This window comes from Salmo trutta, chromosome 40 (assembly GCF_901001165.1).
Source record: "Salmo trutta chromosome 40, fSalTru1.1, whole genome shotgun sequence".
Taxonomy (NCBI): Eukaryota; Metazoa; Chordata; class Actinopteri; order Salmoniformes; family Salmonidae; genus Salmo; species Salmo trutta.
The window spans coordinates 8,623,650-8,639,423 of NC_042996.1; the positions used below are offsets into that span (position 1 = coordinate 8,623,650).

Genomic DNA, 15,774 nt, shown 5'->3' on the forward strand with positions numbered 1-15,774 from the left:
AGTGTAGTTAATTCAGGGGGTACCGACCAAGATTAGATCCCGGTCCCTGTGACTGTCAGTTCAACACCTTGGCCAATACTGCATGTCATCCATAGAGATTCATATTTGTTGACTTAACAGACAATTGAAAAATAATCATCTCAGTTGGTAGAGCATTGCGCTTGCAACACCAGGATTGTGGGTTTGATTCCCGGGGCCACCCATACCTAAAATACACTGCTCAAAAAAATAAAGGGAACACTAAAATAACACATCCTAGATCTGAATGAATGAAATAATCTTATTAAATACTTTTTTCTTTACATAGTTGAATGTGCTGACAACAAAATCACACAAAAATAATCAATGGAAATCCAATTTATCAACCAATGGAGGTCTGGATTTGGAGTTACACTCAACATTAAAGGGGCTAATCCACACACACTACAGGCTAATCCAACTTTGATGTAATGTCCTTAAAACAAGTCAAAATGAGGCCCAGTAGTGTGTGTGGCCTCCACGTGCCTGTATGACCTCCCTACAATGCCTCCTGAGGGATCTCCTCCCAGACCTGGACTAAAGCATCCGCCAACTCCTGGACAGTCTGTGGTGCAACGTGGCGTTGGTGGATGGAGCGAGACATGATGTCCCAGATGTGCTCAATTCGATTCAGGTCTGGGGAATGGGCGGGCCAGTCCATAGTATCAATGCCTTCCTCTTGCAGGAACTGCTGACACACTCCAGCCACATGAGGTCTAGCATTGTCTTGCATTAGGAGGAACCCAGGGCCAACCGCACCAGCATATGGTCTCACAAGGGGTCTGAGGATCTCATCTCGGTACCTAATGGCAGTCAGGCTACCTCTGGCGAGCACATGGAGGGCTGTGCGGCCCCCCAAAGAAATGCCACGCCACACCATGACTGACCCACCGCCAAACCGGTCATGCTGGAGGATGTTGCAGGCAGCAGAACGTTCTCCACGGCGTCTCCAGACTCTGTCACGTCTGTCACATGTGCTCAGTGTGAACCTGCTTTCATCTGTGAAGAGCACAGGGCGCCAGTGGCGAATTTGCCAATCTTGGTGTTCTCTGGCAAATGCCAAACGTCCTGCACGGTGTTGGGCTGTAAGCACAACCCCCACCTGTGGACGTCAGGCCCTCATACCACCCTCATGGAGTCTGTTTCTGACCGTTTGAGCAGACACATGCACATTTGTGGCCTGCTGGAGGTCATTTTGCAGGGCTCTGGCAGTGCTCCTCCTTGCACAAAGGCAGAGGTAGCGGTCCTGCTGCTGGGTTGTTGCCCTCCTACGGCCTCCTCCACATCTCCTGATGTACTGGCCCGTCTCCTGGTAGCGCCTCCATGCTCTGGACACTACGCTGACAGACACAGCAAACCTTCTTGCCACAGCTCGCATTGATGTGCCATCCTGGATGAGCTGCACTACCTGAGCCACTTGTGTGGGTTGTAGACTCCGTCTCATGCTACCACTAGAGTGAAAGCACCGCCAGCATTCAAAAGTGACCAAAACATCAGCCAGGAAGCATAGGAACTGAGAAGTGGTCTGTGGTCACCACCTGCAGAACCACTCCCTTATTGGGGGTGTCTTTCTAATTGCCTATAATTTCCACCTGTTGTCAATTCCATATGCAAAACAGCATGTGAAATGTATTGTCAATTAGTGTTACTTCCTAAGTGGACAGTTTGATTTCACAGAAGTGTGATTGACTTGGAGTTACATTGTGTTGTTTAAGTGTTCCCTTTATTTTTTTGAGCAGTGTATATAATGTTTTAATGTGGGTTTTAGCTGATACTGAAGTGTATCTGTCTATGTTTTTGTCAGTGCCAGTGGGTGTTATTGCTTTTCAATGTGTGTGAGAGGAGGAGATGAAAATGTGTTTGCTCTTGCTTTCTTAAGTCAAATCAAATCAAATTTTATTCGTCACAAGCGCCGAATACAACAGGTGTACACCTTACAGTGAAATGCTTACTTACGAGCCCCTAACCAACAGTGCAGTTTAAAAAATATACGTTTAAGAATAAGAGATAAAAGTAACAGGCAATTAAAGAGCAGCAGTAAAAAAGAACAATATATACAGGGGGTGCCGGTACAGAGTCAATGTGCGGGGGCACTGGTTAGTTGAGGTAGTATGTACATGTAGGTAGAGTTAATAAAGTGACAATGCATAGATGACAGCAGAGAGTGGCAGTGGTGTGGAGAGGAGAGGGGGGGGGGGGCAATGCAAATAGTCTGGTAGCCATTTGACTAGATGTTCAGGAGTCTTATGGCTTGGGGGTAGAAGCTGTTTAGAAGCCTCTTGGACCTAGACTTGGATTAGCAGAGAGAACAGTCTATGACTAGGGTGGCTGGAGTCTTTGACAATTTTTAGGGCCTTCCTCTGACACCGCCTGGTATAGAGGTCCTGGATGGCAGGAAGCTTGGCCCCAGTGATGTACTGGACTGTTCGCACTACCCTCTGTAGTGCCTTGCGGTCGGAGGCAGAGCAGTTGCCATACCAGGCAGTGATGCAACCAGTCAGGATGCTCTCGATGGTGCAGCTGTAGAACCTTTTGAGGATCTGAGGACCTATGCCAAATCTTTTCAGTCTCCTGAGGGGGAATAGGTTTTGTCGTGCCCGCTTCACGACTATCTTGGTGTGCTTGGACCATGTTAGTTTGTTGGTGATGTGGACACCAAGGAACTTGAAGCTCTCAACCTGCTCCACTGCAGCCCCGTCGATGAGAATGGGGGCGTGCTCTGTCCTCTTTTTCCTGTAGTCCACAATCATCTCCTTTGTCTTGATCACGTTGAGGGAGAGGTTGTTGTCCTGGCATCACACGGCAAGGTCTCTGACCTCCTCTCTATAGGCTGTCTCGTTGTTGTTGGTGATCAGGCCTACCACTGTTGTGTCATCTGCAAATGTAATGATGGTGTTTGAGTCGTGCCTGGCCATGCAGTCATGTGTGAATAGGGAGTACAGGAGGGGGCTGAGCATGCATCCCTGAGGGGCCCCTGTGTTGAGGATCAGCGTGGCGCATGTGTTGTTACCTACCCTTACCACCTGGGGGCGGCCCGTCAGGAAGTCCAGGATCGAGTTGCAGAGGGCGGTGTTTAGTCCCAAGGTCCTTAACTTATTGATGAGCTTTGAGGGCAAAATGGTGTTGAACGCTGAGCTGTAGTTAATGAATAGCATTCTCACATAGGTGTTCCTTTTATGCAGGTGGGAAAGGGCAGTGTGGAGTGCAATAGAGACTGCATCATCTGTGAATCTGTTGGGGCAGTATGCAAATTGGAGTGGGTCTAGGGTTTCTGGGATGATGGTGTTGATGTGAGCCATGACCAGCCTTTCAAAGCATTTCATGGCTACAGACGTGAGTGCTATGGGTCGGTAGTCATTTAGGCAGGTTACCTTAGTGTTCTTGGGCACAGACACTATGGTGGTCTGCTTGAAATTACAGGGAGAGGTTGAAAATGCCAGTGAAGACACTTGTTAGTTGGTCAGCGCATGCTCGCAGTACACGTCCTGGTAATCCATCTGGCCCTGCAGCCTTGTAAATGTTGACCTGTCTAAAGGTCTTACTCACATTGCGGAGAGCGTGATCACACAGTATTATCTTTTGATGACCTTTATGTTTATCAAAAGCATTGAGAATTAAATAACACTGGTCGGCAGAAAGTCATGTTTTCATATTTTCTCATTTGAAACTACAAATTCGTTACACTTGTAGTTTCAAGGTTCGGCAATTGGCAGCAAAATCATAAACTATTTATGTCTTCTCTTGTTGTCATGTGACTTCTTGTTAATGTTAGGTGGAAAGAGAAATTAAAACGTATTGACGTTGACAATTCCAAGGGACATTCCAGGGAGAGCACACCTGCCTGCCTCCCTAAGTCATATCAGGGCCTTGAACAGAGCTTATTGAAGAGCAGGGGAGGGAACCTTTTTAAAAGAGTCATACGTTTATGAGAAAAAAAAATGTTGATGGGCAATTTGTTATATTTAAAAGGACACCTTTGTCATAGGAAGGAAAAAGGGCATGTGCTCCAGCAGCCATAGGGCTTTATCTCCACATGTACCTCACAGTACACCCTGGCAATAACTGAGAGACAGAAAGAAGACAGAGAGCAACACAATGGAGGTTGATAATCAAATGTATTTATAAAGCCCTTTTCCACATCGGCGGATGTCACAAAGTGCTATACAGAAACCCAGGCTAAAACCATAAACAGCAATCAACGCAGATGTAGAAGAACGGGTGGCGAGGAAAAACTCCCTAGAAAGGCAGAAACCTAGGAAGAAACCTAGAGAAGAACCAGGCTCTGAGGGGTGGCCAGTTGCCTTCTGGCTGTGCCAGGTAGGGATTATAACAATACATGGATAAGAGCTAATAGTAAATGCTGAGTGGAACGCTTGGGACGGCCCAATTCTGACGTCACCCATTTACATTTTAGTAATTTGGCAGATGCTCTCCTCTAGAGCGATTTACAGTGTTTGTCCCACCTAGATAGCTAGGTGGGACAAACACATATCTCAGTCATAATAAGTACATTTTTCCTCAATAAAGTAGCTATCAGCAAAGCCAGTGCTAGTAGAAAAGTGCGAGTGTTAGTTCACGGAAGGCAAGGTTACCGCATTGAAGATGACATTTAAAACGGATAAGGTAAGGGTTAAGGCTAGTGTTAGGGTTAGGTAAGGGTTAATGTTAGGGGTTAGAGTCAGGGTATGGGTCAATGTTAGGGTTTAAGGTCATCCCAAGGATCCCACTTATCATCTACTCCAGGGGTAGGCAACCCTGGTCCTGGAATGCCACAGGCAGATGTTTTTGATTCAACTGTCTTGGAAGACCAAGTGTGTAGAATTTAGGCAAACATCGAACTGATCAATTAGCTCAGTTGGTCAGGTGTGGTGCCTATTTGGAACAAAATCCTGCAGTACCTACATCACTCCAGGAACAGAGTTGCCTACCCCTGATCTACCCTCTCAAATCTGTCAACAGACAGGATGATTTAGATCCTAACTAATTATATAATTGTTTTTCTTAAAGGGGCAATCTGCAACTGAAACAACAACAAATCAGAACACCCTACCACTGTTTTGATAAACAGCTAAGGGATGGGGTTGTAGAAATGTGACTAGGAGGAAGAACCCTCCAGAATAAGCTGGTCTCTGGCTTACTACGGTCAGACAGGCAACCTCCAAAGTGTTTCAAAAAGAGGACTGTAATGATATATTATGCAGATGGGAATGGTCTAAATGGGAATACAAACAAAAATGTAAATATGGGTAACACTTAATTTTACAGCCTGTTAATTACTAGGCAATAACTAGTAACAAAGTAACATAGTAACAAAAAGTAAATACATGGTAACTACTAAGTCCCAAAAGTACTTAATAGGTACCAAACAAGTACTACATACTTACTTAACAAATACAGGAAAAACTCCCTAGAAAGGCCAAAACCTAGGAAGAAACCTAGAGAGGAACCAGGTTATGAGGGGTGGCCAGTCCTCTTCTGGCTGTGACGGGTGGAGATTATAACAGAACATGGCCAAGATGTTAAAATGTTCATAAATGACCAGCATGGTCAAATAATAATAATCACAGTAGTTGTCGAGGGTGCAACAAGTCAGCACCTCAAGAATAAATGTCAGTTGGCTTTTCATAGCCGATCATTGAGAGTATCTCTACCGCTCCTGCTGTCTCTAGAGAGTTGAAAACAGCAGGTCTGGGACAGGTAGCACGTCCGGTGAACAGGTCAGGGTTCCATAGCCGCAGGCAGAACAGTTGAAACTGGAGCAGCAGCACGGCCAGGTGGACTGGGGACAGCAAGGAGTCATCATGTCAGGTAGTCCTGAGGCATGGTCCTAGGGCTCAGGTCCTCCGAGAGAGAGAAAGAAAGAAAGAAAGAAAGAAAGAGAGAGAGAGAATTAGAGAGAGCATACTTAAATTCACACAGGACACCGGATAAGACAGGAGAAATACTCCAGATATAACAGACTTACCCTAGCCCCCCGACACATAAACTACTGCAGCATAAATACTGGAGGCTGAGACAGGAGGGGTCGCTCGCTCAAGTGATTCAAATTCAGATGTAAGTGCTGTATTATAGTGTCACACTTATTTTGTCAATTCAATTCTTGGATCTTAGTTCATAAAAAACAATATTGGTCACATTCACATTTTATTGGTCACATACACGTGTTTAGCAGATGTTATTGCAGGTGTAGCGAAATGCTTGCTCTCAATAGTGCATCTGTAAAAGTTTGTGAGGGTTTTCGGTGCCAAGCCAAATTTCCTAAACCTCCTGAGGTTGAAGAGGCTCTGTTACGCCTACTTCACCACACTGTCTGTGTGGGTGGACCATTTCAGTTTGTCAGTGATGTGTACGCCAAGGAACTTGAAGCTTTCCATCAACTCCACTGCGGTCCCATCGATGTGGATAGGGGGAGCACCATCTGCTGTTTCCTGAAGTCCACGATCATCTCCATTGTTTTGTTGACGTTGAGTGAGAGGTTTTTTTCCTGGCACCACACTCCCAGAGCCCTCACCTCCTCCCTGTAGGCTGTCTCGTCATTGTTGGTAATCAAGCTGGTGTGTATAGGGGGGCTATGGAAAGCCACTGGGCGGTTGGGTATGGCTACTTTGGGTTTCCATAAAAAGCAGGGGGAAAATGCAGGTGTTCAAACAACACAGAAAGAGGACTGGAGGCTACAGGGCTGCTTGTAGGAGTTGCCTTGGTGATGGACCCCGGCTTTAAGTTTACACCCACCATTACTCCAGGCAAAAGCAACATATCCTTACTGGAGTCAAAGTGGTCTGCAGTGCTTGGAGTGCGTCGAGAAGCTGAGGTGTGACAGTGTGTTCTAAGCTATTTGTGCACAGTGCAGTGCCAGTAGCACTGACGCACCAACACCATCTCCTAAGCAAATAATGACGTTATGTAAGTGCAAATCTCCTGCAATACGTGGTGGGCAGCACAGTTGGCCAGCAGGACAGAAAAGAAGAGACTGCGTTTAAAAGACTGCTCTTCAGCAAGTTGGATGCTGTCATTGGTGAAATGTCAGAATGATTCAGCATACCGCCAATTGGTGGAGGCCCTGTGTGCCCTTGACCCAGAGAGCCATGACTTTCTAGATGTGAAAAGGGTGAAACCACTGCTGGATCTAAGCTAAACAGATTTGGTGGAAGCTGAGTTTAGTGACGCTCGCCAGTTTTTGCAGACTGAAATCACCTGCTCAGCTCTAATAAGGACAAATAAACACGACTCGATACCCTGCAACGATTCTCTGAGCCTCTCTGCTATGTCAACGTTTTTTTACTGCACTGAAACATGGACTGACTTTTGGGGCTTCCGCAGCTCCATGCGATAACTCATTTTCCACTTCAACAAATGTGTTCAGTCAGCACAGAAGAAGCATGCTATACCCAAGGAAAGCTCAACTAATCCAACCGGCATTTGATGGAGATCTTACAAGAAGGAATGATCGATTACTCAGGAAGTTCCACAGAGCATCAAGGAAGCTGCAACTCGTTTGAAAAGGTAAGCTTGAAACAATCTAGCTGGTTGGTTTTTATCAAAATCTTGCTTTAGTGTGTAGGGCACTGCCTATGGTGCTGATAGAGCACAGCGAGATGTCGTCCCATTGAACCTGTCACTTGTTGGTCAAAAGCATTTTTTAAACTTATGTTTATTGTGGTATAGCATGATATAAGCAGAATTCAATATAATTCCAATGCAAAGAACCCAAATGAAGCCCCTGGTTATAGCGACACATTAGTATTTTTCATAATATACATAGATAAGCTACATTTTATTATGGTTTTCTTGGTAGCCTTTTGGTTTTTGTTGCTGCTCAAATTGATTATGTAGGTAAAATTTGATTCACAGAAATGTATTGTGCCATATCACAACTTGTTGCTGAACTCATGAGCGAGCGACATGATTTTCCATGTATGAAGTGGGCCTATATAGGCCTATTTATTTGGCAAGACTGCTGTGCATGGCTGCATCTCACTGTAGTAGGCTGTAGGCTATGTTTTGGTTATTTGGATCTCCATTCGCTTTTTGTTTACTGTTAATGTAACTAGCCTAAATATCGATTGTGTCATGCCTTTATCGAGCTGATATTTTGGTAACTAGGCCTATTTCTTGGTACCGCTGTTTTGTTCGGTTCCATTCATTCACATTCGTAGTTGTGTCTGTATTCTAAGCCAAACTGCTATTAAGTGCTTTTGTTTGCATGCATGAATAACTAGGCTACTACTTTCAACATTTGGTTTGCATTATTTTGGTAAGACAACTAGCTCTGTGAACAGCTGCATTCACATAGGCTGTTTGTAATAGGTGAATTGCCCTATCGATCTTGTAGCCTATATTCATTACGGCTTAGCTGTATATCGCTGTCCATTGTGCTGATACAGCGCACCAGAGATAGGCTACAGATTTCAACAGCACTCAATGATGAGTCTCGGGACTTGAACATTGTTTATTGTGGTATAGAGTGCCTATATAAGCAGATTTCAATATAATTTCAATGCAAGAACCCCACCCAAAAGCTGATAGTTTTTCAACTAGATAAAATCTGGACATTTTCCATAAAAACAAATCTTTCCCGTTTTGTTTTAAGTTATTGCATTATCTCCCTGGTCCCTAAACGTCTTTGCCGGGTGAAAGAAGCAGAGATCACAGATAACCTTACTGATGTCAACGAGATTGAAGCATTCATTCTATCGATTTATGACATTACTTTGGTGGGTAAAGGCTTATTTAGTCTTTCAGGTCAACATATATTACATGGCCAAAAGTATGTGGACACCTGGAGTTGGCCCCCCCTTTGCTGATATAACAGCCTCCACTCTTCTGGGAAGGCTTTCCAGTAGATAGTGGAACATTGCTGCGGGGACTTCCATTCAGCGCACGTATCGGTGTCCTATTCTGCTACTTTGAACCCGTATATGGGTATGACTGTAAAGCGCTACCACACAATCTGTGAATACTATGAGAGTAAAACTTTTTTTTTTAAAAGCTCATGATTGGTAATAGATTTTACTGAAAACACTATATACTGTATAATGTATACTGGAGATGTCTGAGTACTATCGATCCAAAATATAATGTTTATATAATCAAAACGATGTAAACTCTGACCTTAGTAAGTTGTTACTAACGCCATAGGGGAGAAAATAACATCACAACAATAAATATACCAATGACACTTGTTGACAAACAAAATGCCTTGCATAAACACAGACTGCCCCTGAGACACCCGCGGAGAGATGGGTCAGAGCCAGGGTCAGCCATATCAGCATCCCTGGAGGAATTGGGCTTTTGTGTCTTGCTAGAAGGCACCTGTATACACCCAAGCCTGGTCAATCGTCATGGTGACAGAAATAAAAGTAGGATGCAACATGGGTAACAAAAAGTACAGAGCAGCCTCATAGAGGATCTAGATACATTTTCTAACCTCTCTGGATTACAACCAAATTATTATACGTGTAATAAGTGGAAATATTACGTATTGGATCACCAAAAAATACAACTTTTACATTACCGTGTAGTTTACCAATAAAATGGTCTGATGGTGATGTGGACATACTCTTTATACATATTCCGAAATAAATAAATGATCTCACTCCAATACCTTTTTATAGAAAGTTAGTAAAAATATATAAGATCTTGGTACCATGGAAAGGTAAATACCTGTCTATTTGTGGAAAAATCAGCCTTATTAACTCTTTAGTTTTATCCCAGTTTACCTATTTGCTTATGGTTGTCACGACATCTACCGAAGTTGATGCCCCTCCTTGTTCGGGTGGTGCTCGGCGATCGACGTCACCGGTCTTCTATCCACCATTGATCAGTTTTTCATTTTCCATCGGTTTTGTCTGGTCTCCTTACACACCTGTTTCTTATCCCAGTAATTACATGTTGTGTATTTAACCCTCTGTTTCCCCTCATATCCTTGTCGGTGATTGTTTGCTATGTTATGTATGTGTTGTTGATGATGTATCGGTGTGCGACGGGTTATTTTCTACGTTGGTTTTGGAGTTAGATTTGTTAATAAATACTCCTTTTTTAAATCACTTTGGTTTCTCCTGCGCCTGACTTCCCTGCCACCTACATTTATGGATTATGACAGAATCACCGACCATTTTTTTAAGCCAGCAGGAGAAGATATCCGGACAGGGAGGTGGAGGAGCGCATCCAGGAGAATGCGGAGAGACTACTACATCTATGCGCTGCCATGGATCGCGCTGTTCAGATGATGGACCGCTTGGAGAGACGAGAGATTCAGCCAGCGCCTCCACCAACCCAACAGGGGTCGATCCAAAAAGCCCCTTGTCAACCTGAACCGGGTGGTATCCGTCTAGTCATGCCTCGGAGTTACGACGGAAGTGCTGCCAACTGCCGGGGTTTCCTGCTCCAATTAGAACTTTATCTGGCCACGGTCCACCCAGTTCCATCAGACCGTGAGAAGATTTTCGCCCTCGTCTCGTGCCTCACCGGGAGAGGGCACCGGATTATGACAATGGTCTTGCCTACATCTAGTGAACAGTTTTTTTAAATTAAATGAGAAAAAAATATTCAATTTTATTTGGAACGGCAAGCCACACAAAATTAAATGAGCCAATTTATATAATTAATATGATTTCGCTGGGCAGAAACTATTAAATATTAAAGCATTAGATCACTAAACTTCAGTCATACAAAAGTTACACTTACAGTGCCTTGCAAAGGTATTCATCCCACTTGGCGTTTTTCCTATTTTGTTGCATTACAACCTGTAATTTAAAGAGATTTTTATTTGGATTTCATGTAATGGACATACACAAAATAGTCCAAATTGGTGAAGTGAAATGAAAACAATATATTCTTTAAAAAAGTTCTAAACAATATCAAACGGAAAAGTGGTGCGTGCATGTGTATTCACCCCCTTTGCTATGAAGCCCCTAAATAATATCTGGTGCAACCAATTACCTTCAGAAGTCACATAATTAGTTAAAGTCCATCTGTGTGCAATCTAAGTGTCACATGACTGACAAACAAACATGGACCTCAAACCTGACTGGCTGGTGAATCTGTGTGAGTACTTAGCATCCCTGGCAAAGTAACTTCCTGAAAATAAGATTTATTGACCATGTTAAGCTCAGTGTTTAGATGCTTTCATTTATTACATCTTATCTCAAAAGTGCCTTTGTTCTTACTGACAGTAAGATAAGGCAATTACAAACTTTACTAAACCAGTTGTGACATTTTTCTATGTAAGAATATGTAATTGGCCATTTGAGCAACACTTTTTTTATTATATTGTTTATCCATTGGGCATACCCTAATAGTCTATGATATTCACAGACATGCCAGCCTTTGTTTTTGCTAACACAACAGTTATTCATTTGGATTCATTGAAACATTGCATACACAAAGTATACTACTATACGGGCATCCAACCTTTCCCAAATGAAGTTCCATTTGTTCCACATAGCCTCCAGTCAAAGTTGTTTCTGCAAATGCTGTCAACATGTTTGGAGTCAGTTCCATGGAAAAGCTGCTTCTCATTGATGCTTGTCCGTAAGGATTCCATCTGATCTCTTTGCCTAAAAAGGAATATACTTGGGTCAATTAAACCCCAACTAAAGAAAAAAACGAAATACATGTGTTTTTGATAGAACTGTCTTTTAGAAACCTACAGCACGTAGAACTTCCATAGGGCAGGGTTTTGCACTCTCTCAATGGTGCGTATGTTGAACCCCACTGTTGTTTTATCAAAAAGGGCCTTGATGTCTTTGTATTCCGTTGCTGAGTTTGGCAACATAACTCTCTGTGAAGACAGATTTACAGGAAGACAAACTCCTCATAAGCTCATTCATACTCAATGTTCTTTCAATGTAACGTGAGACTCCCAGTCAGTGAGTATTGACACAATGTTCAGTGTTTTGCATTACCTCAAAGCCAATCCCAGGCAACCGAGACTGGTCCCAGAAAGGTGGCACAGAAGAAGTGGTGGTATTAGACGTGCTTAAGAAAGAAGTGAAGGGATACTGAGTGTCGTCAATGACCATATGGTCCTCATCATACCACAAAGATAATACAAATCTAGAGACCCAATATCATACTCAGTGAACCAAAATAAAATGTACTAATCTTGTGTTTTTCCCCTAGAAAATCAATCACTAATTGAGTTTGCTGTATTTCACTCTTGTCTAGGCCACTTACTTTTTTCAATCTTTACTAACGACATGCACTGGCTTTGAGTAAAGTCAGTGTGTCGATGAATGCGGATGAATCAACACTATACACGTAAGCTACTACAGCAAGCTAAATCCCTACAATACATAACGAAGAGCCGCAGTTAGTTTCAGAATGGGTGGCAAGGAATAAGTTAGTCCTAAATATTTCAAAAACTAAAAGCATTTCATTTGGGACAAATCATTTACTAAACCCTAAACCTCAACTAAATATTGTAAGGAATAATGTGGAAATTGAGCAAGTTGAGGAGACTAAGCTGCTTGGAGTAACCCTGGATTGTAAACTGTCATGGTCAAAACATGTTGATACAACAGTAGCTAAGATGGGGAGAAGTCTGTCCATTCTGCCTATGGATGCAAAAGACATCACCGTGCCAGAGGATTTTGACTTGGGGCTCTTACCTCATATTTAGATTTTTTTATTCTGCTTTGCCAGTAAAATCCAAATTAACACTGACAACTAAAATATGGTTTTATTGTTGTTATTGTTATGCTTATTATTATTAATAATAATAATAAATACTAATAATGGGGGCGGGGTTAAAAAATGAACCCAAGTAGGTTGTTAGAGGATCCACAGTTTCAATTTGAAGAACGCACATCTCTCTCCAGAATTTAAAACGACTCTCCAGAATCCACTCAGCTGTCTCCCGCCAATTCTTGCTATTCATTGTTTCATGCGCATTGTTCTCCCTCTGATAGTTTATTTTTATAAATTCCCCATTACATATGTCACCAGTAGTAAATGTAATTGTAATGCCCTTCATTTGGTTACATTAATGTCTGTTAATGCATTGTATTACTAATTAGGCCTAGAGTCATTTACGTTGTTTTCAGAGTTGACAACCTGCTACACTTGTGAGAAACAAGTTTTGGTTAATTTCATAACATAATTTACTAGTTGTCAATTTTTTCATTGTCTTTTGTTTGGAGTACACCATGTGAGCAATGAGCATGAGTCTGGTTTCTCTGTCTTCCTAATGTTGAGGAAGCGCACGCGCCTGAACTCGCATAGAATTAGCCTACCTGCCCTGCTGCGCAAAAATGTAGGAAAGTCCATTTGGGGATGTTTGATTTCTGATTGTCTTAGTCACATCCACCTCTAATAAACTGAGCTTCTCAGTAATTGTTTCTTCCCCTCATACAGTAATTCAATGAAGTCTTTTTTTTTTTACATCCATTGTGAATGATAGTCTAATAGTTCCTCACAGAAGGCCAATTTGAAAAATCTTTCCAACAATCTCCCCCTCGATAATCACCAAGCCTCCACACCAAGCCTCCAGCCTCCCGAGGGTCACAGCGGTCTAAGGCACTGCATCACAGTGTTTGTGGCATCGCTACAGCCCTGTGTTCGATCACAGGCTGTGTCACAGCCGACCGGGAGACCCATGAGGCGGTGCACAATTGGACCAGCGTCATCCGAATTAGGGGAGGCTTGGGCCGGCCAGGATATCCTTGTCCCATCGGGCTCTAGCGAGTCCTGGTGGCGGACCGGGCATCTGCAAGCTGACTGTGTTTCCTCCAACACATTGGTGCGGCTGGCTTCCGGGTTAAGCGAGCAGGGTGTCAAGAAGCAGTGCGGCTTGGGTTAAATGTGGAAGACACATTTCAGTTGAATGCATTCAGTTGTTCAACTGACTAGGGATCCCCCTTTCCCTTTCCTTTGGCAGGGTCATGTTTCGGAGGATGCATGGCTCTCGACCTTCGCGTCTCCCGAGTACATAGGGGAGTTGTAGCGATGGGACAAAATGAACTACCAAATGGAGATTGGGGAGAAAAAGGGGTAAAAGTACAAAAAAAAAAAAAAAAAGTTTTCGCCAAGCCTCAGTCTGAAAGAACAAGATATCATTATCTGATGATACAACATATCCAGTGGAAACGTCATAAAATACCTTGCCCTTGTGCAAAAACAGCTGTCTGTCCGGAGCTCACTGGCGCAGGAAACTCTGAAGGCCTAGAACAGGCTAGTTGATAGGCTAGTTGTTTGCTAGAGACAGCTTCAGGCAGGATCCAGTTGATTGATTTGATACAATGTTGCACTTCACTAGCAATAGCTCAAGTCAAGACAGATAGAAAGTGAGGCAGACAGGCTGAGTAGAGAGATGAATGTGATTGAAAAAAACGGAATTTATCAGTAGGTTATATTTTCTACTATTTATATTTGTAGTCGTTATGTATTTTTACTATAGTTGAAAATGGAAATGATAGGCCAACGGTTGCATTGGCCATCTCCGAGTACTATGCGCTCATTTAGGCTATTTAGCTGCCAATGATCACAGTGTATCAATGTGTCCATAATATGGCAGAGGCTGGTGCTCTAACATTAGTTGAATTTGTACTTTTATATTTGTATAATTTTCATTAAGATTTTCATCATCAACCACTTGACAATGATTTGGAGAAAAGAAAACATTATTATTGAAATGAAACTGTTCCACGAAAATGCACATATGAAAATCCTAACTGACACCCAGATTGGTAGAAATGGTAGGATAAATTGTATACCTATGCTTCCCCAAACATTATAAAATAATTGCTTCCACCTTTCTATGGTCGGATTTTCAAGCAAGGTAAGACATGGGTCATAATATGGTGTAAAACATTCAGGATTGAAACAATTAAGTATGTTTTCAAAGTGCACACTGCCTCCAGCTCACATTGTAAAGTGGTGAGTGACCCGCTGATAGCCTGCCTGCCTACCGTTGTTTTTTCTCCTGGTCAATTTGGCCAACAACAATTTTATCTACCGGGTTTTCATTTTTTTACGGCCAAAAGCTGCCATTTTATCGGCTAACAGAAACCCTGACCCTCAGAGAGATCAAATCAAACTTTATTTGTCACATGCGCCGAATACAACAAAGTGTAGACTTACTGTGAAATAATTACTAACAAGCCCTTAACCAACAGTGCAGTTCAAGAAGAAAATATTTACCAAGTAGACTAAAATAAAAAGTCATAATGAAAAGTAACACAGTAAGAATAACAATAACGAGGCTATATACAGGGGGCAACGGTACCGATTCAGTGTGCGGGGGTACAGGTTAGTTGAGGTAATCTGTACATGTAGGTGGGGGCGAAGTGACTATGCATAGGTAACAAACAGCCAGCGAGTAGCAGCAGTGTACAAAAGGGAGGGGGGGGGCCAGAGTCGCCCGCCAGTCCGGCGCAGCCGGAGTCGCCCGCCAGTCCGGCGCAGCCGGAGTCGCCCGCCAGTCCGGCGCAGCCGGAGTCGCCCGCCAGTCCGGCGCAGCCGGAGTCGCCCCTCGGCCCTGAGCCTTCAGCGGTGGGCTACAGCCCTGAGCCTTCAGCAGGGGTGGACAGGTTAGAGTGGGGATTAAGCCCGGAGCCAGAGCCACCTCCGTGGGGGGAGGTTTGGGAAGGGGGGTGTAGCACAGGAACCGTCGGTGACGGTGGCCACCCTCCCTTCCCTCCCTTTATTTGGGGTTTATTTTTGTGTTTTTTGTTTGAGGTGCATAGGTGAATTGTTCAGTAAATGGGGTCAGAGCCAGGGTCAGCCATATCAGCATCACTGGAGGAATTGGGCTTA

The 15,774-nt window shown here is 43.4% G+C and overlaps 1 protein-coding gene across 1 annotated transcript; it reads right to left on the bottom strand.

The window, feature by feature from the left end:
* Positions 1–10,987: 10,987 nt before the first annotated feature.
* Positions 10,988–12,336, bottom strand: LOC115180405 (protein mono-ADP-ribosyltransferase PARP12-like). Its single transcript, XM_029742465.1, has 4 exons — positions 11,925–12,336; positions 11,670–11,800; positions 11,431–11,576; positions 10,988–11,097 (listed from the first exon to the last, which is right to left on the bottom strand). The coding sequence occupies exons 1-4, from the start codon at positions 12,039–12,041 to the stop codon at positions 11,003–11,005; spliced, it is 489 nt and encodes a 162-aa protein (XP_029598325.1). The 5' UTR covers positions 12,042–12,336; the 3' UTR covers positions 10,988–11,002.
* Positions 12,337–15,774: the final 3,438 nt, after the last annotated feature.